The following is a 25,440-nucleotide window of genomic DNA, read 5'->3' as shown; positions in this document are numbered from 1 at the left end:
CCATCACTACTTTTTGCTTTCCCGTCTAGATAGAGCTACAGCTCTACAAGGGTAAGTATTATAGTCGGTCCTATTTGGGCATATGCGGTTTTCACTGGATCTTGACGTTTTCACACCTAAGGAAACCAAAAAACCGGATGGAACTTTTCCGGATGTTAATGTAGGTGCGTTCGGTGTAGTTTCTAAATCATCTTATATCAACCGGCTATCACCTTATATCGACCGATTTTTTACCAAACTTTATATACGGGGCATTGATGCCATTAAATTTTCAATTTAACGGTCAAGGGGATGAGGCTCTGTAAACCACGGCCGCTCTCAGTATCTCGAGATTTCGCCTAATTAAGGTCATATTTTTTCTTAGATGCATTTGTTAACGACCAAAAATAACAATATTTGCAAAATTGCAATCCGCCCGAAAAAATGCTGTTACAGTCGTCTGCTATGTTGTGACGTTACAGGTAAACGGTAGAATTAAATTAATGAATAATATTTAAGGTGTAAAAACGTAATTCGGTGTGGCCGGGTCTCGAACTCGATCGTCTGGTTGACTCGATATCTAGTGCGTTAAGCCTTGCGACTGCACCAGACTGCCGACCGTACAAACGAAATTTGTTCTATGTAAGTTGTGAAATTTCATTAGTCTGGTTAGTGGCGCCTGTCGCCGCTAGTACCGCCACACCTGCGCGAATTAAATACGGAAATGCGGGGGCGCCTTAGTTTTAATCGTCGAATTAAATAAACGATAAAGTATTATATTTAAATAAAGCGATAAATAGGAGGGTAAGTCGATTATTATCCGCAATTTAGTTATATTTTTGTTTACGTTATTAGTACTGCCGTGTTGCGTAGATGACGCACGCGTGGTTTAATTGTTATGTCTGTGCAGGTTTGATGCTGCTAGGTTAGTTTCATTATCGCGGCCCTGCCGTTATCCATGGCCGCTCCGTTTTCTGTTTGCACCGAAGAAGAGCAACGTTGAGCGATCCATTTTTTGCGGTCGGAAAGTGTATCAGGAGCCGAAATTCGTCGAAGTCTTTCGGTACAGTACGGGAACAGTGTGCTGCCGCAACGGAGCGTCTACCAACGGATTGAAAAATTGTCGCACAAGTGTTCTGCACGACGAAGGAGTCGGGCGACCGTTTACCGTCACAAATGAGGAAAACACTGAGCGTGCACGCGACATAGTTTTCTTAAACACACGAGTAGCTGTCGATTAAGCGGCATATCGTCTGCAAATTAGTCACGGTTTTGTCTACGATATCATCCACAACAGACTTGGGTTTCATAAAGTCTGTGTAAGACGGGTCCCAAAACAACTCACACGGTCGCATAAACAAACTCGCTTGGACATCTGCCAAAAATATTGGATCGCTACGGTAACGAACGGGACATCTTCTTAGACAGAATCATCACCGGTGACGAAACACGGATCCATCGTTCCAAACCGGAGAGTAAACGGCAGAGTATGGAATGGAAACATCCAAATTCACCCTGCAATAAAACGTTCAAGACCCAACCGTCCGCAGGAAAACTGATGCTTACGGTTTTTTGAGACTCACAAGACCCCAGTACTGGAACATTATGAGGAAAGGGGCACGACAATAAACAGTGCGCGTTACAGTGAGATGCTTACTGTCAAGCTGGAATCCTGCGATTCGAAACAAACGCCGAGGACTGCTGTCGAAAGGTGTTGTGTTGTTGCGCGACAATGCCCGTCCACATACTGCTGCCCGCACTGCTGAAACGCTCCGAAAACTCAACTTTGAAGTACCGGCTCGTCCTCCGTATAATCCTGATCTTACCTCTTCTGACTACCACTTGTTTGGTCCACTCAAAGAGGCATTAAGGTTTACCTTCTTCCTTTATTTCCTTCATTATATTCCTTTTTTTTACTCGTGTCTTGTAATCTCTTAGTTTCCTACATGAATCGTAAACTTTGTAATCGCCGGCAAGACGTGCGTTAAATATTTCTAATGACAGAAACGGTAGCAGTGTAAGAGCAGGCGGTGCCGAACCTATATACAAATGCGGCCCGATACACGGTTGTAGGACTCTAACTAAGCTTTCATAAAATTTTACTATTTGTTCGTGGATCTACTGAATTCTACGAGGCATTCTGGGAACACGAATTAAGTATTCATAACAACCCAGCTGTCAAATGGAGAAATTAGAAGAAGTGTGCGCCGAAAAATGAAAAAATCAATTCGTGTAATCGGTGGCCCGGGTCTGACAGTAGAAATCGACGAGTCTCTATTCGTAAGGAGGAAGAATAACGTCGGCAGAGTCCTTCAGAAGCAACGGGTTTTGAAGGGTTGTCCCGTGTGGCTGGGGTATATTACATTTCGCACTAGATAATCGTTCTGGAGATAGGTTATTGCAGAGTGTAGTGTACCAGATCGAATAATAATTTGTGATCGGTGGGTAGCATACAACGGGATATATATTTTGAACACGGTTAATGTGCAACCCACCGGGTCGGTCTAGCGGTTAACGCGTCTTCCCAAATCAGCTGATTTGGAAGTCGAGAGTTACAGCGTTCAAGTCCTAGTAAAGCCAGTTATTTTTACACGGATTTGAATACTAGAACGTGGATACCGGGGTTCTTTGGCGGTTGGATTTTCAATTAAACACACATCTCAGAGTGGTCGAACTGAGACTGTACAATACACACTTCATTTACACTCATACATATCATCCTCTGAAGTATTATCTAAACGGTAGTTACCGGAGGCTAAACAGGAAAAGAAAGAAAGAAAGGTGAAAAATCCGCAGACCACCATCGATAAACCCGGTGTCACAAGTGTTGTATACACTCGTTCGTTGTGAATCGGCTTGTCGGTTTGCTTAGCATTTCTCCCGCCACCTCCTCATTCGGTCACCCTAAAGCATAAGACCGATTGTCTGTGCCACAAACTGCTACTGAGCCGCGAAACAGTTTAGCGACCGGTGTCATAACTAGCTCGCAGAGCTAACCTAAAAGCGTGAGCGGAATAAGCGTGGTACTATACACCACTCGCTTGCGTTTCCCACCGCCCACTTGTCATACATCGCTGTAGTGGGTAGGCGCACCCCGTCAACTACTAAAACATATATGACTATCAGTAGTTGATTTATCTTGTTAAAGGCAGCGATTCGCTGCCACGCCTAGGTCGTTGAATGTCAGCAAGTACCTGTCCACCATTAAAGCGCATGGAGCCTTATTCTGGCTGGTAGCCAGCCGTATCTCTCGGTTAGCTTCCTACAGCAGCGCGATAGGAGTCTTTTCGCTTAGGTAAACTGCTGATGTCGGTTGAATAAAGCAACCGCATCAAGGAACTCCCACACGGTCCGACAATGCGGCTCTCGCCACATTGACTTGCCGCTTGTGAGTGGCCGATTTTCCCCTTGACCTCTAAGTTCCGTGGTGGCCTGAGTTCTGGCCCTCCCCAAGAGCTGGGCGATCGAATATCACGTGTTCGTTCGATCGGACCTCCCCGCAGTTGCACAGTTCATCAGCTGCCAGGTGGAGCCGAAACAAATATCGGTTAAAATTTACATTGTTGAAAAGCACACGGGCTCCCGTCGCCCTTAAAAACGAAGGAGAGGCAAACCATCCCCCCGATCCTGTATAAATCTATACAAGGACCTTCCTTTAGTTGTGGCGTGCCATTCTTGTTTCTATCGTGAGGCTGTAAAGCCTCCTCTGCAGGCAGACGGGCAACTAATCGAAATTTAGAACCGGTGTATCGAGATCGATCCGCTCAGGTGCAGGCCCGGCTCGAAACCGCATCTCAGATACCTTAGCCTCACTGCCTCTTCGCAATTTCCACGTGGCCGCCCGAACTTTCACCTCTAATTCGGTTGGGAGAGCCTTTCCCGATGCAATGGTAGCCTCGTAGGAGGTTGTTTTAAAAACACCAGTGCGTACAATTAAGGCTCTGCGCTGGGCGCTCCTTAAATTTTGAATAAGTGCTCGACTTCTTTCCACCTACGCGGCCAAACGGACGCGGCGTAGAGGTCAAACCTTTGAAGACAGATCGGTACGCTATGTACAAATGACGGCCCGATAGTCCGTAATCCTTCCGAGCAATCCTCCTAAGCTTGTGCATCACAGAGACGGCGTCCGCTGCTACTTGCCTAATGTGATCGCTAAAACAGCAGCTTCTCATCGAACAAAACACGTAGGTACTTATCGACTGGAACTCGACTGAGTACAAGCCTTTATACTTATACGGGGGTTACGATTGTATGATAATTTGTCTGCACCCTTGTAAGCATAAACTTCGTCTCGGGCGCAGAAATCCTTAAATTTTGAATGTACGTTCAGCCCTCTGCGAGTGACAAAGCCGCTTGCGCTCGGTTTTCTAGCTGCGGTCGTGAATTACCACGAACTAATAGGAGGCAGTCATCGGCGAGAGCCTGGGCCGTGACTCCTTCCGGGAATGTCAGTCCCAAAAATCGGTCGAATACCAGGTTCTACAGCGAGGGACCGAAAACGGAGCCCTGATGGCTTCCCCTGGTGACGGATTTTTCCACAACTAGGTGCGCATCCTTAAATAGAGCCGTGCGATCCGACAAGTAGTTACGTACTACGGCCTGCAGGACTACGGGAACATTGCGGCGTTCCAACTCATAGAGGACAGAACTCCAACACAAGGAAGGAAATGCCGCCTTTACGTCGATAAAAATAGCCAAAACATATTTACAGTCGGCGTTTTCCACCTCGGCAAGAGCATATTTAAGATGTAATCCTCGATGCCAAGCCCTTTCATGAATCCATATTGGCCTCGAATTAGAAATGAGTTCATATCAATGCTTTACGGGGGACGCATATTCCAAAAATAGTACGGCAATTTAGGGGGCGGCAAAAAATAAAACGTATCGTAGATGAGGCGCAGCAAAAGAATTTGTAGGCCGCTACTTAAGAATTCTTATGGCGGAAAAACGTGAAAACGGATAATCGCAATGTGTTTTAAGCAATTTACCAAGATATTGCTGTTTTTTGGCTTACGCAATAAATATTTGTGTTGTCTAAAATATTATCTCGATTTTAGCTGTCCATAATTTGTGTTTAATCGTTTTAATTTGTATTTTTTTATAGTTTAGAAAAAAACGTTAGGCCTTTTTTTGCACATTTATTATTAATTTCTTTTAAATGTAAATCAACAATCTAAGAATTTTTTAAATATTTTCCCCAAAATGCCAGTACAGTGTTCTATAAATATGGACATAATAAATGGGGGGGAAGATAATTGAGGAATACCGTTGTATTTCTCAACGTTTTGAGATCTGCGGTTCAAAAATACTAAAACGTATGTCGTAAAATTCCGTTTATGTTAGTGCGTTTTGTTTTGTACGTTAGAAAAAGGAAATTTGCTCAACGGTTTTTATTTTATATCGTTTGATTCTTTTCAATGTTGAAAATGAATGGCGATCGGGCTCGTATTATTGGTGTTGAAGGGGTTGGAGAGTTAATTTGTGGAACGTTCTATTCTTAACTTATTTTATTTATTACAAAAAAAAATCATTCTTAGGTTCCATTGAAACTTCTGTTGAAACAATATTGTAAATGCACCGTCGCCATTGATTTTTTTTTTTTAAATCAATTAATTTCTGATGAGTTGATATATTAGACGGGGTAACAATTTTCAATCTTTATTACACGTGTAGAAACCGTTAAATAAGAGCGATAGTATAATTTCTATTTAATATTTTTGTTATTCGTTCTGTAGAAATTTCAGAAGAGATCCATCCAGTGATACAGAAGAGTATATCGTGAAAAGCGAACAACTTTGTGATATCGAGAAGGTGTATTTTATTTTTAAAATGATTTATTCATTATTATGCGCAATCCTGTCTTTGCGTACCGGTTTTAGAATATGTAATTTTATTAATGGCCTACTGCTGGACGAAGGCTTCTTCCGCATTTCTCCGCTTCCGCATTTACACTTCTTTTTCTTTTCCGCTTATCTTTTTTTCTGTCTCTCCGATTTTTGTTCTTGATCTTACATTTTTATACGTAACTTCTGTTCATAGATAAAATCGGTTCTACGCGAGAATTAATAACTCAATCTGCTGTTAAATCGGAAGGTTCTTTTTCGTATATTTTAAATTCCAGACATCTTTTTACACGTTATTTATTCTTACTTGGGTTTGTCTTAATATTTTCTGGCCGAGAAGATATTTTGGCCACGATAACTATATTTCTACGTATTCCATAAGAGAACATCTTCAGTGAGTTCCAGCTTGACATGTTCGTAGAATAGGTAGTGCGATTCATTGTTTTTTTTTCTTTTTACTTCAGTCTGTTCTTTACTTTAAGTCGATTTATAATTTCTTTCATTTCATTGAAATAGTTTGTTATATTTACATATTATTTTTAATTTTATTCAAACATTGTCTTATATGTAAAGAATAAAAAAATTGTAACTGCTAGAAAAAAAAATTAAAAAAAAAAAATGCTTCGTGAAATTCTACCGTATTTGTAACCACGACTTCACGATAGCACGAGTGGCCTCCCGCGGGTGAATTAAGAGACAATTTTAAAAAGTACGATGTAAATTTGCCGAAGACTTAAAATGTTACTTCGGTACATAAATCTTTGAGACGGTTAAGTCTTTCGGTTTTCCAAGTCCGGCGATTCGATTTTATATTAAAATCCGTATGAGATTTTTCATAATTCAGTAGTTTGTACGCATTTTGAGTAAAGTCAATCGGGATTTAAAACTTATATAACGTTTTCTGTTCCGTCACGTTTCCTGCGCGGTCGATTATCGCCTTTTCTTAACATTTGTGTCTTCTTCGGTTTGGCTTCTGTAAATCCAGGTAATGACCCGTTGGGTTTATGCACTCGCGCGTCGTTAGTATATCTGTTGGGTTTTGAAACGGCCTTTGGATCTTGTTCGGTGGCTGCATAGTAAACAGAACGGTACAGATATCTATAGACTGTAACGGGTTTTAAAATTCAGGTATTAATACTCGAAGATAAAATTGCGTTATAGTAATCTGTAAGAAGAGAAATAATTAATTTATTCTCTCAAACGGAAATTTGCGCGATAGGTTTTTGTAGGCTGTACGCAAACAATATTAATCTGGTCTAATGATAATTTCATTTTAACTTTTAAACTTATTTATATATACTAGCTAGATACTTAATTATTTAAGTCTTAACCGTACCCGTTATTAGAATTTATTTGCGTTTATTTAAATCGTTTAGATCTTTGGAAAATTAACATACGTTTATAATATATCAGATATTATCGTAAACTCTTTTTATAATAACGCTATTTCTTGGATCGCGTGTTTTGAATAATACAGTAAAAAATAACTAGTCATCGTGGTACGAACGAACTTCGTCTACAAGTCGAGTCAGATCGGTCAAATGAAATAATTCTGGTCGCATAACCTAACAAGACTTTTATGCTGTATAAAGTAAATCGTGGATCACAGTTACGGTAAAGAAGCAGAACTGACAACTGCTCTGTTCGGTCATTTTTTAGAAATGTAATTTATTTATGACGATACACGAAGCGTTGTCGCTAGATGGAAAATCAGGTTTATTATATTCGGAATCTATTTTAGTCGTATGAATAATTTCTTCGTGTATAAAAAAAAAAAGAAAAAGCGTGAAATATTTTGTAACGAAGCCTTGTTTTTGTATTCAGTCGGCTGATTTTATTGTGCGTATTTGATTTCAATAAATTACTGTGTGCGAGTTACTCAGGACTGCTTCGTATTTCAATATATTACTATAACTATTACATATTTTTTTGAAATAAAACGTACGTTTAATTTTTTTTTACGCTTCATTTTTGTACATCGTTATATAGAAATATTAAATATTATTTTGTTATCGATACGTTAACAAATATAGTATTGTTATAAAAAAGTACGTACATATATTTTTTCTATCGGAAAAATTCCTAAGTAGAGATTGTAAATTAAATAGACTTAGATATATTTATTATTTAAAATACAGCTTGCGGTATCGACTCGTAAATTTTAGTACGGGCTCCTAGTCGAGATATAATCGACTAAAAATTATACTCGGTAACTATACCTAATCCAGTTAGCTTACAGAGTTCACGAGTGTTCAGGCGGCCGATTCGCAAGCTTCTCATGTAAATCCTGATGAATATAAAAGAAGTTATGCGACGTTAATATTCAGTAACGACGCGCTATTTTATTTTACAAAAAAAAACTATTCGTATATTTTAAAAGTAAACAAATAGACATGTTAAACGATCGATAAATATTTATTTTCTTGTAAACCCGTGAGTATTTTATTCATTGATATTGTTTATCGTTACGTAGTTTCCTTCGGTTTTTTAAGAATTATGAAATTGTCAATCGTCCACTAACAGAAAGAGTTCACTGATATTTTAGATTAAATTTCTATGATAATAAACAAATAATAAATTCAATTCGGTTTTCATCATCTGATAACGAGAAATCCATAGTGTTGTCAGTATTAAGAGAGGCTCAATTTTGTTTTCTACTATATTATCCGGTTCCCAATAATTTCATTCAACAGTATCCGTTGCGTGTTTTATACAGTTTTTCCATTCCTTCTGGCCCGATAGCTTTTAAGCATAAATTTCTAACATTAAATATTTTAAAAGTATTATTTTCTAACGCTACGTAACTTTTAATTTGTTCCCAAATTAACTCATCGAGGTCATAAAGATAGGGAGGTAATCGAAGCACGATTTCGATTAGCACTGGATCTTCTGAACTCGTCGATTTTGTACTCGTAAAAATTATTTTTAATTCGCGAAACCTTTTGCAGTAATAGTACCTTAACTTTATCTTCTTTCAAATTCACTCCTTTTGATTTAAGTCACATTTTTATATCGTTATTTTTTCTAAAACGCGGCTGTAATTTTTTCCTTTTTTACTTGCTTTATTTTAACTCGCAATGTTTTTTATTTTTTTTTCATGTTTATTCCTCAAATCTTGCGTACTTAACTTAACATACTTCCTGGCAATTCAGTTACTAAGGTCGGGTGACAATACAATATTCCACTGTTACTTTTCCAAACATCCCCTGTACGGGGGTATATTTGTAAAATGTATATAAGCGACAAAAAAAGTTTTGTTAATTTACAGTTGTCTTCCGGTAATCAAAAATTTCACCGTTTCGTTAATTTGTACAGTAAATATTTGGTTGAAAATTCGTTTGATATTTTATAAATTTCAATATATGATGATATCTTTTGAAATCCAAATTAACCTAATAATTAAAAATCGTGCGATCTATGATAATAATTTGATTAAAGTATGACAAAAAAGTAGAAAGCAAATATTTAAAAATTAAAAAAAAATCTTTGTAGTATTATTACGGAATGAAAAGGGGCTTTGTCTACGACAGCAAGCTAATTATCTTAATACATCGCTAAACCGGTTCCCAAAAGACTTGCCTCGTTCATCTCGTTGTGTTTTGTTTCATGTAGGTGAAAAATCCGTAACCCACCGGGTTGATCTAGTGGTTAACGCGTCTTCCCAAATCAGCTGATTTTGAAGTCGAGAGTTACAGCGTTCAAGTCCTAGTAAAGCCAGATATTTTTACACGGATTTGAATACTACAACGTGGATACCGGTGTTCTTTGGTAGTTGGGTTTCAATTAACCACACATCTCAGGAACGGTCGAACTGAGAATGTACAAGACTACACTTCATTCACACTCATAATATCATCCTCATTCATCCTCTGAAGAATTATCTAAACGGTAGTTACCGGAGGCTAACAGGAAAAAGAAAGAAAGAAAGAAAGGTGAAAAATCCGCAGACCACCATCGATAAACCCGGTGTCACAAGTGTTGTATACACTCGTTGTGAATCGGCACACGACACGACACGACACGTGACTAAGAAGAATCATGACGAACACACAAACGCAGCGTTTGTTTATTCTTTACTTGCAACCGAATACACCATACATACGTAAATAAACATAGACTGTACGATGACAGATGAATAACTCTTCATTTTTTTCCGCGGGATAACTTCACTATGTCTGTTGTTTGAATTGGCTTTATCATTCATCAAAATGGATTTATGTATTTGCTGTACGTTTCATAGGGATATGAAATTTTAAGCGGATTGTAGGCCGATGTTTCTGCAATAGCTTCTTGTATTTTTAACGATTTCTTTTTTGAAAAATGTTACCGGCAAGTAACACCACCTCTCGCGTAATGATTCTTATTAAAATTCGCGCGCTTATATCTTTTCCAATTTATTTGTAGCGTAATCACTCGCTTCCTTATTAGGAAGCGAGTGATCTTTTTTAATGTTATTACATTAAAAAAGATCGACGGTGGTCTTACTTTATTTTTCGATCGCGTTTTGTATTAACGTAACCGATTTGATTTCACGTGTGAAAATTTTCTTAAAAACACAGAAGAAAAACGATAAATTTTACTGCACATCCTGATCGATTACTGTTCAAAACCGACTCGTTTTATAAACGTATGAAACGCGAAAAATTATTAAAAATATTCTTTAACCGTACAATAATTTATCGTTCCTGTAGCCCGATTTTACAGTTTTTGTACCCAAGGCTTTTCACTGTTTAGACAGTTTTCCAATAGTAATTATTTCGGCGGAAATATTTTTCTTAATTAATTACGAAACTGTTACCTTCTTAAAATATAGGGTGTTCAAAATGTGACGCGATCGTTTGGAAGAATGTTTTCTTCTTTTTTTGCAGCATTAATTGACGAAAAATGGATTCCACAACGCACCAGAGAATATTCATTGCGTCCCAATACATTAGAGGTACCGTTATGCCCGGAGCCAGAATCCCTTTACAGAAAAGTACGGTGTGGATGGACCAAACAAGTTCTGGGTGTGTTTGGTGTGCAGTGTCACGCGGGCGAATATTTATGATATTCTTTCACAGCCCGGCGAACGGTGGGCGATACATACAGAAGGTGAAACGATTTGTGAACACTACCTGCTGACCGGCTAGAGTGCACGTGGTTTCAGAAGGACAGTGTACGGCTTATACAGTCTACAACAATATGGCTTTCTTGGATCAGCGCCTTGATGGACGAGTGATTTGAGAAGGGTTGTGGCCCCCCTCGGTCTCCTGATTTATTCCCTTCTGACAATTTTTTTGCGGGTGCACCTTAGGGATGCCGCTTACAAAACACATCTTCACACCGTTCCCGAATCGCAAAGCGAAATAGAGCGATGCGGCACTGCAATTCCTCAACAATTTGTGTTTAACAGCACGCACTGTCCTATTCGATTATGTGAATCGCATAATGAAGGCCACTTTCAACAACTATTGTAATTTACTCGTTTTCCTTTATCGTCGAGTCGCTCTTTGAACGCTATATGTAATAAATAAAGTTTTGGTCGGTTATTTCATTTAAAAATCTTCCTTGCCAAAATTTATATTTTTGTAATCGTGGCCGATAACCGGTTTGAAATGTTAGGTCCAAAGGTACGTAAACCGGGTAAGCGCAATAATCGCTTATGGGTTAATAAATTTCTGAAGAATATTTTTAAGCGTTTCAATTCGGTTTAAAATCAGGTTAGGTTAAAAAGTCAATCGACAAACATAATTTTCTTTAACAGGCTTTTTAAAGAAAAATGTCAGTTTTGTGATTAAATAACATAGGTTAACACTAAAGCGATCGGGCGGTAAAATAGGATTCTCGTGGTATTTTTACCGTTAAAATAAGATTTTAAACTTCATCCCTCGTCGGCATAGATGTAGCGCTAAAGTATAGTTTCGATTGTAACAGTATTATAGTGTTTCACAGTATTATAAAATCAAGATAAATGTGACAGATTTTTCATAGTTTTTCTTATGGGGTTAAAGGTATTATGTATCGTAAACATGTATTTATTTAAATCTAGAATATTAACCAACCGGGTTGGTCTAGTGGTGAACGCGTCTTCCCAAATCAGCTGATTTGGAAGTCGAGAGATACAGCGTTCAAGTCCTAGTAAAGCCAGTTATTTTTAAATGGATTTGAATACTAGATCGTGGATACCGGTGTTCTTTGGTGGTTGGGTTTTCAATTAACCAGACATCTCAGGAACAGTCGAACTGAGAATGTACAAGACTACACTTCATTTACACTCATACATATCATCCTCTGAAGAATTATCTAAACGGTAGTTACCGGAGGCTAAACAGGAAAAAGAAAGAAAAGGTAACGTCGTTGAAAAGCGGAGCCTCAATATTTTACTTCTACAACACCCATATGTTGTCAAGGGTGACCTGCCAGGTTTTTCAGGCTGGAATAAATTCCATGTTGGTGAAAATAAATATGCCGTACTGTGCAGGAAGTCTATAGATAGTGACTTTATACGGCAAGCCTCTGACACGCATCACGTCGTAGTTAAGCTTGCTGTGGATGGTTTCGACCTAGTTGTGGTTAGTTCATACTTTCAGTACAGAGATCCCACTGACTTACACTTGGAAAGATGGGATAGAATTATCAGGCTGATAGCGGGTCGTCCTATTCTTATAGGAGTTGATGCGAACGCCAAATCGCTTCTTTGGCACAGTGGGATCACAGATGACGGCGGTGAACTTCTAGAAGGCTTCATCGCGCAGCACCGTTTTGAAGTGTTCAATGTCGCCGGCGAGTTGGCTACTTTCGCCGGCGCGGTGGGATTGCGGAGGACCTTCCTTGGTACCAACATTGATGTTACCATAGGTAAGGATATCCCTGGTAGGATTCTGAACTGGTCTGTAGTCGATGATTGCGAAAGCGATCATCGGCTCATAGTTTTTGATTGGGTAGGTGGGCTGCGCGATGTCTTTAGGGCGGACGACCCTGTTCAGCAGGGGCGCTTCTTGCACAGGCGGGCGGATTGGCGCAAGTTTTCAGTGAGTTTTCAGATATCTGATTTATACTTTCAGCCAAGAATTTTGACTACAATTACCTGAAAAATGACCCAGCTTTTTCATAAGTATACTTTTCTTTATATTGTATCTTTGACCGGTGAGAATATTTTGCTTTTCCATTCTACTAATGTCATTGGCTTTGCTGCAAAATTGATGTTATATTTTGCTTTACTTTTTAAGTATTCAATTCTTAAAAATTTGAATAATTTTTTTACCATTTTTCCAGCTTTGATTTATTTTCACATTTATATTTACTACATTTTTATTTTAATTGTTACATGTTTGTGTTTTAAAACAGTGATATTTTAAAGTGATATAAAATTTGGTGCGCTGTATGTAATTCTATATTATATTTTACTCGTAATTAGTGTTTTATACTTGATATAAAATTTTACTTAAAATAAATAAAATTCAAATGAAAATACTATTTAAAAAACATTTAAACCTTTGAAACAACTAATACAGTGTGTGAGCAACTTAAAACCGATCTGAGCCAGCTTGAACTGCAGTTATTTGAGGATCACCTTTAATGCTCTTAATACCACTATTACTGATTGTATATGTTACTACTTTCGTCCATTATTGTGAGTTGGTAAATTTTTCATGTTGTAGTGGAGTATCGTTTTATTCTTTGCAATTGTGTTTTTCTAAATAGCCTTATTCGATTGAGGAAAGGGTTGCTGTTGTGGAAGCTTATGTGTGTTCTGGATCCTTTCAAGAAACATGTCAAATATTCACTGAAAAATTTTCAATTGCTAATAACGAAAGCAAGAAGTAGTACACATGATTTGGTTAAAAAATAGTACAACAATGTCGTTTTCAAAACAAAACAAAATAGGCAGCCTTTTGTTAGTAGTCCAGAAGTCGGAGCCAATATTCAAAGAAGAATTTCTGCCAATCTGAAAAAAAATTTGTATGATTTATTAAAACAAGTGTGTAAAATACATATCTTACCATAAGTTTTTCATGATTTAAATTTTAAACCATATGTGTAACAGTTCTCCAAACAAATTAAGAGAATGGACAAACTGAAACTTGTTGCAACTGGCTTTTCAAAAACATTGTTAATAGACAGATAGACCCGATGCTGTATTTCACATCAGGCAATGCTGGTTTCACGAGGCATGTTAATTTACACAACATTAGGTACTGGGTGACTGAAAATCCTCATAAGATGTTTGAGCATTCACTTAACATTGAGAAAATTGGTGTGTAATGTGCTGTTTCTGGTAATTGTATATTGGAGCCAATATTATTTGACCAGCCTTATCAGTACAGAAGTGCATTGTACAGTTGTGAAGAATTGTATGCTCAGCTAACAGATAGGAAAAAGAGTAGAGCTTCTTCCAGCAAGACAGAGCAATGTGTCACACATCAAAGAGTTCAGTAGCATGTGTTCATTTTTTCATTTACAGAAGAATGAACTATCAGCAGAACTCTCTGCTAGATAAATTTGTTGGTGGAGGTCACCAGCTGGTGACTTCTGTGTTCCCCAAATTTGTCTAGTTGCAATTTTTTTCCTTGGGGCTATTTGAAAGATAGAGTTTATGAATCAAATTGCCACAGTATTGATGAACTGAATGTGAACATTCAACAAGAAATTGTTGTCATTGACAGCAACGTATTGTATCAGATGACTTGCAATATCACTTGAGCACAAAAGTGTACATCTGTGCTTATTTTGAACATCTTTTCAAAAATATGGGAAGTATGTTAACTTTTGCCAATGTAAATTTAATTTAAAATTAAATTCAGAATCATATTTAAGAGTGGAAATAGCCTATTTTGTACAATTCATTTTAGAATTCTGTGTACTAGAAAACATATAATGTATTAAAACATCACGCCTGCAAGGCTGGGAAAGAATTATCTATTATTGATGTTACATATTTTTCCTTCATTTAACTCCTGTAATTGTAAAGTAAAATATTTTCTTTCATTTCCACTTTATAAAAGAAAATATCTAATAAAAAGTAAAATAAGCTTTCCAATTCTGCTTTATTAAGGGCCTTATGCATTATGATGTGATTGCATCTGAAATTTTTAGCATTATATTGAGAGGTTGCATAGAAAGGTTTTACTGTACGTGGTTTTATACCTTTAAACTGTATATGTAGCATTACAAGTCCTTGATTAGGTGCATTAAACTTGTGGAATGTGTACTCCACAGTGAACAGATTGATTTATATAGACCCACGGTTTGGTGTAGTGGTGAATGTGTCTTCGCAAATCAGCTGACTTTGAAGTCGAGAGTTCCAATGTTCAAATCCTAGTAAAGGCTAGTTTTAAACAAATTTGAACACTAGATCATGGATTCCGGTGTTCTTTGGTGGTTGGGTTTCAATTAACCACACATTCACACTCACACGTATCATCCTCATTCATCATCTGAAGTAATACCTGACAGTGATTCCTGGAGGCTAAACAGGAACAAAAGAAAAAAAAAGATTTATTTACATCAACATTCTATACTATTTTACATTAGGTAGTAGAGGATCTATTTCACCTTTATGTTTATGTTAGAAGTAGAACTTTCAATTCTTTGAGTGAAGGTACTCTGCTGGTTGGTAAATTTCTAAATTTGTTGGTAAATTTTTGATGTGATTTATGATTCTTTCAATTGTGATTCATTATCATAATGTAAAATAGTAGAAAACTTCTTAGCTCTCTCAGCTTAATACATTTCATTTTAGTAATATGCATGCTAGGTTTTATTATTTATTGCTAAAATAAAGATTGAAATTGTTTATACTAAATTTACTTAATTCATGAAGGGTTTTGTTTTTTTATAAATCATTCTGCATTTTTATTTTTAATTGTGTGGAACATATATAATGCATTTATTTATGAAAATATTTTTATTTATGAAATATAAATGGAAATAAACTGATTAACCGAATGAATAATATCTGTAATATAAATTTACATTTTTACTCCGTAACTTATCATTCTAAAGAGATATGACTGAGATTGATCTGATATTTATATGGAACATCAGTAATTGAAAAATGTTTCTTTACCCTACTGTAATTCACATTATGCTTAAGTTTAGATCTAATATATTGTTGTGTTGTTGAGTGCTGCTCTACGGGCGGTTGCTGAAATAACACGGAGAGCTGGCAGTTCAATTCAGATGCAGAGCTCATACAGTTAACATGATACATAATCAGTAGATTCAACCAGAACAATTACAGATTTTAATTTATACAATTCAGTTATATTTAATTATGTTCGTTGTTAAAAATTCAGTTTAGTTAGTAAGCAGTGATTAATAGTGGTTAATATTCAGTGATAAGATATTGTTAAATAAAATTCTATACAATTGAATTTAGTGGGATTCATTTGTTCCCCAACATATATTATGTACTAGTAATTTGATCATATCACGATAATTTATTTTTGATAAATATTTTATAAGTATTTTGAAAATTAATTAAGTATTTTAATAATTTATTTTCAGAATTAGTGTGATGATGTAATGGAGATAAAAGTTTGTTATTATCAAGTAATATGTTTTTTCAATCCTCTAGATTAGCATTTCTCAATCTCTGGGAGTCACGGTGATATGAAAGGGAGATCGCAATAGCCTTCTACTTTACATGTAAACAATACCATTCTACCACTGATCAAATGATCAGCTTAGAGGACGTTATATATAACAGCTTCATTAAAAGGAAACATTGTGTCGGAGTCTTCTTTGATCTTCAGAAGGCTTTCGATATGACCTGGCGTCATGGTATAATGCTCCAGATACATGAATGGGGCATTCGTGGCAATCTGCCTATACTGCTCAGCAACTATATGAATGACTGTACCTTCCAAGTACGCGTCAACAATGAATATTCATGTGAAAGAATCTTGGAAAATGGCATACCGCAGGGTTCGCCGTTGAGCAGTACCTTGTTTACCATTGCCATTAATAAATTGATATTAGCCATTTAGCCATTCCAGTAGAAATCAGCAAAAGCGTCTATGTTGATGATCTGGCAATTATGTATGCCAGCAACAAGACTGCTATGGTGAGGTACAAATTGCAACGAGCGATCAATGCTCTAAATGAAGTTGCAAGGAATAACGGATTCCAATTCTCACCAGAAAAAAGTGCTGTGTACACTTTTGTAGGAAGAGAATTCCTCATCAAAGTCCTGCGTTGACAATTGATGATAATCCAATACAATATAAAGAAAATGTAAGATATTTAGGACTAGTATTGGATAAATCCCTTACATGGGGATTACATATACAGGACTTGAGTGATAGATGCAAAAGAGCCCTACCAAAACATTATAAAATGTCTATCGAACTTAAATTGGGGATCAGACAAAGAGACATTATTGAGATTGTATAAAGCATTGGTTCAATCTAAACTAGACTATGGATGTATCGTATATTCATCCGCTAGAAAGTCGCATTTAAAAAAGTTAGACGTAGTTCATAATAACGGAATAAGATATGCAACTGGCGCTTTCTGTACAAGTCGGGCGGCTAGTCTGATGTCTGAAGTCGGAATATGCCACTACATTATAGAAGAGAGATCCTTTTACTAAGATACGCAGCAAATATATGGGCTTATCCTGCCCATATAAATAATAAACTTTTCAATAACCATCCTATGGCTGCATTATACGAACGTTGTGCTACCTATTCCAGACCAGCCGGAATTAGGTACCACGAATTAAGAAGTAAATACGAAATTGCCATTCCAGATACATTGGCAATTTCTACTAGAGAAATACCGCCATGGCTCTTGGCAGCGGTAAATACAAGTTTGGATCTCTCTCAAGGAGAAATAAAAAAGAAACCAGCAGTGATCATCCAACAGGAATTTTTGGCAACCGTCAGTAGTTACGAAGATCATATTAGAATTTATACTGACGGTTCTAAAACCGAACATGGTGTTGGATGCTCAATACATGTAAATAGAGAAGCCCACTTTTGGAAACTGCCAGATGTGGCCAGTGTCTACACGGCAGAACTCACTCCAATTATGCAAGCTCTTCGCTACACTGAACACTATTGCGAAGAGAGAGTGTTAATATGTTCCGATTCTTTAAGTGCACTTGTCGCAATTCGGAACAAGAACACTAAGGATGTCCTAATTGCAAACATCCTGTCCATTTTATACGTTCTAAAACAACGAGGACAGCGATGCGTATTTGTATGGACTCCGGGGCATGCTGGTATTACAGGTAATGAAATCGCAGACGAAGCTGCCAGAAAGGCAACAGTCTGCGATGATTTGGATGCATTTCCTGTAAGAGTGGCAGATGTTAAAAACCGTCTAACAAACATAGTAAAAAACAAGTGGAATGCTGAATGGAGGAGTTTAAATACAAAATTAAACTCAGTAAAAACTTCTCCTTATAAATGGAAAAGCGACTTTAAGTTGACTCGCCGTGAACAAGTAGCGGTGACCAGACTTAGAATCGGTCACACGCGATTAACAAATTTATATATGTTAACCGGCGAAGTGAGACCAATGTGCGGTGTTTGTAATAAAACACTGACAATCAAGCATCTAATAGAAGAGTGTACCATATATGAGGACCTCAGAAAGAGGTTCCGTCTTAGAAATAATATTAGTGCTGATCTGGATAATGGAAATGAAGAAAATATAGTTGCATTTTTACACGCCAGTGGACTTCTTAAAAGTCTATAAAATGAAAGTTTAAAGTTGTGATAAAAGAATCTCTAAGGGGTAGTTTTTTATATATATAAAGAAAGAAATGGTATTGATAAGTTGAAATTTTAATTTCATGGTCTTTTGAGAACCTTATCTCAAATTTTAATATCGGGGCCCTTTACACCCCATAAGTGTTTGTGATTGTCCTTGTCTTTTATGTCTTAATGTTTATTGTGAAGTTTGTGTTTTTAAATAAAATGTAAGGGCCCTTTACACCCTTAAATTTTAATATCGGGGCCCTTTACACCCCATAAGTGTTTGTGATTGTCCTTGTCTTTTATGTCTTAATGTTTATTGTGAAGTTTGTGTTTTTAAATAAAATGTAAGGGCCCTTTACACCCTTACATATGACGATCCTGATGGAGATAATAATTTCTTTTAAAGAATGTGACGAGGGCTAATGACCTTAGCAGTCGATGCCCGTAAAAACTCAGAAAAAAAAACAATAATGAAATCATTTTATGGGAAAAAAAATCATTTATTATAAAGTTTCCCCATACATTGATCAATGTTAGAAACACACAAAAGCAAATTGTTTTCAAGTTATAAAAGTCATTCCTATAGTTAGTTTTTAGTGCAACCATAGATGAAAAATCCTTTTTGCAGAGGTAAGATGTGGTGGAAGAGATTAATATTTTCAGTGCTTCTTTGACTAAATTTCCATATTCACTTCGACAAGTAAGCTAAAATGTATCTAAATCTTCACAACATCTGAATTGTAGTTGCAATGTTTTATCAGTAGATATTTTAATGGGCTGGTTATGAATCTCAACTGGTAACTTAGCAGTAAATGAATTCAATACCCATCTCTTTGAGAAGTGATTTTTATCTTTTGGTAAATACTCTGCAGACTGAATTTTTTGCTCGCACAAGTACATATTCATGCTAACCAAACTGTGGTGAATGTGTGTCTTATTCATCCAAACTTTTCTCAGTATAATTGGAAGTGAGTGAAAAAATATCAAAATGTTTGCTTTGAAGGCAAATAATCCAGATATCAAGCTTCTTGATGAAAGCATGAACTTTGTCTGTGATTAATAAAATATTTTGATCATGCACTTGTAAATTCACATCCAAGTCGTTTTAAATTCAAAAATACATATGTTGGGTTAAGTTTGCTGTTAGTTATGTAAGTTAACAGGAGCATATACTTGTTATTCTGTAACAGAATTGAGAATGGCATTCGTTTATCCTGGAAAAATATTAACTCATCTTGCTATTTCAATAACCGGTTAACACTTTCCCCTGTGATAACCATCTGACCTATATGGAAAAAAAGAAATATTTTCTTTTCGCCCATTTCATCGCATAGTTCAGCAAGCAGCCTATTCTGTAACAGTCAGCTATTAATAAAATTAACCATTTTTACAGCTTTACTAAGTTGATTTTGAGATTTTTCAGAATTTTTTTGTGGTAAGAGCATGTCTGTGAAAGAAGCACTGTGTCCATTCCACCCTTTGTATAAGACAGAGCTTTTCATTTTTTCAGAAATTCAGTTCTTTCCTGTTATCATCTTGGCACCACCACTACATTCTGCAATACATTTTGTCCAATCTATGTTATAGTTTTTAGTACTTTCATAAAAAAAAAAAAAAAAAAAAAAACATCAAAAAACATTGTCCTGACCAGGTATTATTGATTTGCAAAACAACATATTTTCTTTGATTGATCTGTCCTTATCGCATTCATATCTCACAAAACATAAGAACTGAGAAATGTCTGCTATATCTGTTGATTCATCAAACTGAATACTAAAAAATTCACTTGAACTTACTTGCTGAATTATCTGATCATGAACATTGGCATCCATGTCAACGACTCTCCTTGATACTGTTTCATTAGAAATGACACATTTTTTCAATTCTTTTGCTTCTTTGATGCTTATTAAAATACTGACCATATCAGTTGCAGCAGGCAGTATGAGGTTTTCTGCGATTTTATGGGGTTTAGACATATTAGCCATAGTTAATGCTATGAGGTAAGATAAGATGCTTCAAGTGTACTTATATCAGTATAGCTTGATTTACAAATAGAAGCTTGCTAATTTCTCAAAGTATGTAATCTTTAAAAAAATGTCAACAGGTTGCTTTTATGATCCAGTTGTTTAGTTTCCAAGTGTCGAATTAATTTTGATAGCTTAATTCTTACATTGGAGAGGACTTGAAAGCCACAGTGTGGCTTTCGATTGAATGTGGTAAAACCGCAATTTAAATAACTTTCATTGTACAATCTTGCCTTTTTACCAGGCAATTCAATGGATGTAGATGGCTTACTTCATTTTTTCAAAAATTATCTATCCATTTTGCATAAGAATTTAATTGAAAAAAGTTACACTGTTTGACAACACTGAAACTAAAATTATTTTAAATGAAACTACACTTTTAAAAACTTTAAGGCACCAGATACTTGCTTTGCATTCGAAACTAAACGGACAATCTGCAATCCCTTATGCCTTCCTATACTGCTGTGAGCATGATGTGTTCAAGCGTGTATCACATGCATGTTTGAATATAATGTCTTAATAGTGAATATTATGCAAGCAGACTAAATTACAAGGAGCACGTACATATCAAGTTGGAACCTGTAAATTGCTTAGTTTATGCGTGTTCATACCTGTTGCTATTAGTGCAGCTAAAATAGTTTTAATTAAGTTTTATTGGGTTGAGGTTGGGGGTTGTGAAATATTCATTATATATTCTTTTTATTTTTTGGGGGTCATAAAATTAAAACAAACTTGAAATATTTGATCTAAATATCTCCTAACAATGATATTTTTCTCTGGCTCCTGTACTGTATGCTTTTCAGAAGTTTCCAGTAGACATTGTGGGTTTATTGTTCACTATAATAGAAATGTGCAAGTTAGTAATATCATGATAATATAATTTGTGATGTACATGTATTTTTTGTCATTCATATATTCTTTTGTTATTGTTCAATTCTTTGTTATTCTAGGATCCAGGACTATTCTTTGTGGTGGTAGTGGTGTAGGAAAATCTACATTGCTTCGATATCTTGTTAATCGTAGTTTGTCATCTTGGGATAAAGTTTTGGTGATAGATTTTGATCCAGGACAGTCAGAATTCACAGTTCCTGGATGTGTATCTGCATTTCTTATTAATACACCTCTTTTGGGACCTAATTTTACTCATATTTCAAATCCATTAAGGTTAGTTAAAATAATTTTTCTTTTGCTATTAATAAAACCCATGAAACAAAATAATTTTTTTCAGAACTATTGTTGAAAATTGGTTTTTAAAGATATTTCTGTTAATATTTTCACCATTGTTCCTTTCTCATATGACATCCTTCAAGAATATAAAACTGTACTTTCTTCCACAAATCAATAATTAAATTATGTATAATTTTGTATAGATTTGGGGATTGTTTTTTTAACCTAAAACAAAAGAATTTACATGAATTCCAATTCAATAAAGTAAGAATGAGTGAGAATATGTACAAAACATTTAAAAATGAATATGTGCAGACACAGACCTGTGTAGAAGGGGAAAATTTTCAAATGAAGTAAACTTTGTTAACGGTTTCTTACTACTGAAAGTTTTATTATATTAAAAATTAATCTTTAATATTTCTATATAATAATGTTTTTACTCGAGGAAACTTAATTTGCGACAGTTTAAAAATTCAAATATTTTACTGTTTGTATTGGTTATATTTATAAGTAGTTCAAATTATTCACTATTTACTAAACAACTTAGGCAAATGTTGGAGCACATCTGAAAAAGTGAAAGGGTGAGTTTTTTTTTGTTTTGCATTAGGAATAATTGTTGTGGAAGTAGGGTTAGAAGGTTTTGTACTTCTAAGGACTCTCTTTTTCTGTTTAGTCTCTGGAACCACCCTAAGGTATTACTTTTTAGAGGATAAATGAAGATGATGTTTACGAATGTAAATGAAGGGTGAGTTATATATAACATAGCAACTTCATAGTAAAATCTATAGTGTAGTGATAACTTTAAGTCAAATTGAAGTGAATAATCAACACTACATCTAGATATTTTTCAGATTTCAATGGAAATATCCATTCGGCGTGACATCTGTATGTATGTATCTTGTATAACTAAAACACGATTAGCCGTAGGATATTGAAGTTTTGGATTTAGGACTGTTATAACATCTAGTTGTACACGCCTTTTGAATCCAGTTGACTGAACCAAAAATATCCAAAAAAGCCCAAAATTCAAAAAACCTTTTTCTTAACTGCAGTAATATTAGCCCTTATTGAAAGCTTTTCAATGATGTATCATAAGTGGTACTTATTTTCATTAGTTCCAGAGTTATAGCCAAATGAAATTTTAATTAATGAAATATTTGCATCTTATAAGGGGAAGACACATCAGTTCGAATCAGACTTCATCTACTTTTTTTAACTTATTTTTTTTTAATTTAAGTATATTGATTGTAAAACATTTTTACAATAAATTATAATTCAACAATAACAATTAAAATATATATATATATATATATATATATATATATATATATATATGAAAAAATATCAGGAGTTATTAATGGAATAAAATTTCATGTACTTTTCATTTAAAAAAAATGTGTTTATGTAATTTAATAAGTGTATAAGTAAGTCATGTGGTGTCCACATCATATTTGGTGAAACATCTGATTAATAGTTTTTTTTTTTTTTCATTTTGTTGATGGTTACATTGTAATAATTTAAGAAAAACATAGTGTTAGATAAAGACATACATTTATTTAAAGAGTAATAAAGGGACTTACTCTATCCTAATATTTCAAGTAAGGTTGTAGAATTAATAATTAAATAAATGTTTGATGTTAACTAATATTTTAGCAGTTGTGTAAATGTTCACTTTATTAAAGAGTTGGAGGATCATACCTCACTTTCAAATGAAATAAGTTTAAATGAAGTGAAACAAAAAATGTGTACATAAAATTTGATAGGCGTACAAGGAAGTCATGTGATGTCTATATTAGATTTTTTTAATATGTCATCAAGTGAAGGGTACGATAAGAACACTGTGGACAGTTAGTTATTTTTTCATCAAATTACTCGCAGAACACCCAATGTTGTAAAAAAATGTCAAGAGTGCCAAAAGTTATTAATGAAAAAAAGAAGGAAGATGTATGTAGTATGTATCCCCAAGGTACTGGGATTGAAATCTCTGTAGTTCAAATGAAGAAAAGAATGTAACTGCGATGTGATATTGACAGGCCAACCAGTAAAGTAGCTAGCTGGTTATTGACTATCAAAAAATAATTTTAATTTTTTATATTATTCTCATTATTTTGTATTGTAGAAATCTGTAATAATGATTTTAAAAACAGATTGTACTGTAATTGAGGCTATACAATATGTATTCCAAACAATAAATTTAGGTTCAACATTCAGCATAAAACATAACAAATTAAATAAAATGTAACATATACTACTGTTTCTGTTTCCAACATAATTTTCTTATATTTTCTTATCTCTTCGCCAACTTTTTCTTTGGTGAACTCATATTCCTCTCTACCTTCTTCCAGATCCTCGAAATGAAATAAGTCTAAGATGTTTGGCAATATTGTGAAGCACAGTGAAGCTCATTGTTAGTTTTGGTACCTTTTCTAGTGATATTTGCATGCAGTTACCAAGGATTGGGAAACTGTTTGAGCTGACCAAACACTCTTTCTATTATGACTGTTTCTTTAGCTTGTTTGCTGTTAAATCAATATTTAATGTTGCCTTCAGGTGTCTTGAATGGCGTGATCATCCATGGAGATATATTGTTGCCAGAGTTGCCTAGCAAATAAGCAGTGGCGTCACATTGAGAGATAATGTCCTGAATATCACTCGTCTGTATTCTCAAACAGAGCCCTGCCACTCGGTGCTAATGCTTGTAAACTTTTCCTCATCACACGTTACCTGAAAGTTTATGCTGGTGTAACCCTTGGAATTAATATATTTGTCCCCAAACATTGATGGTTTTTTTTTATTTTTATGTGGGTGCAATCTAATGCATCAAAAGTTTGTAAATGATAGTACATTTGCCATAGTATCTTTGCATTATTTATTTGTTGTGCTCTACTGGGAAAATAAATTGAGTTATAAGCTTTTTCAAGAATATGACCCATAACATTGTTACTACTTTTACATGTTGTCACTCCAAAATCTTCCGCCATTCCATTCTGAAATCCAGCTCAGCAGTGTAACATAAAAATATTTCCAGGTGATTTCCAAGGGTTACTGTATTTCCTGAGTTTCATCATATATTCACTTTATTCACAGGCTTCACTTTATTAACAGTGAAGTTTTAACTACCTTTCTGGAAAAAACAAATTTGCAACTTCACACCAAAGTTAGTTACCACTTAGAAATATTGTAGTGATAGCATCGACTCCTTTTTATTTACTTTACCCTTGTACAGTCTCAGATCAACCATTCATGAGGTGTGCGGTTAATTGAAACCCATCCACCAAAGTACACATCGACGCTCTAGTATTCAAATCCGTTGAAAAGAAACTGCCTTTACTAGGATATGAACCTTAGAACTCTCGACTTCAAAATCAGCTGATTTGCGATGACAAATTCACCATTAGAACCACCCCAATGGGTTGTACTTAGATAGCAGTGGTACAACATACTGCTATCTATAAAAGTCCTTGATCATCCTCCTCAGGTGTGACTAGTAAAAGCATTTTTGATATAGATTTTGTATAAGAGTGTTTCACACTAACAATACTGAACTACAATTTTTATTACAGAGATGGGTAAAAATAAGCGAGCTAAATATATGTGTGTGTGTGTGTGTGTGTGTGTGTGTGTGTGTGTGTGTGTGTGTGTATATACGTTATGTAATTGTCAGTTAAATGAAATTAGATTATTGTTTGAATGGTATGAAAATGTAAAATTTTATTAATTTATAAGTATTTACATCAT

General features: G+C 35.3%; 1 protein-coding gene across 5 annotated transcripts in view; it reads left to right on the top strand.

The window, feature by feature from the left end:
• Positions 1 to 25,440, top strand: part of LOC142325664 (polynucleotide 5'-hydroxyl-kinase nol9-like) — a 136,109-nt gene that overhangs the window by 94,450 nt on the left and 16,219 nt on the right. For all 5 annotated transcript variants that reach the window (XM_075367699.1, XM_075367697.1, XM_075367696.1 and 2 more), the window contains exon 4: positions 21,486 to 21,699. In XM_075367699.1, coding sequence (XP_075223814.1) covers positions 21,486 to 21,699 — 214 coding nt within the window. The remainder of the gene's footprint in view (positions 1 to 21,485; positions 21,700 to 25,440) is intronic.

This window comes from Lycorma delicatula, chromosome 5 (genome assembly GCF_047948215.1).
Source record: "Lycorma delicatula isolate Av1 chromosome 5, ASM4794821v1, whole genome shotgun sequence".
Lineage (NCBI taxonomy): Eukaryota > Metazoa > Arthropoda > Insecta > Hemiptera > Fulgoridae > Lycorma > Lycorma delicatula.
Note: the sequence above shows the minus strand (reverse complement) of the source record. Positions and strands in the feature narration are given on the sequence as shown.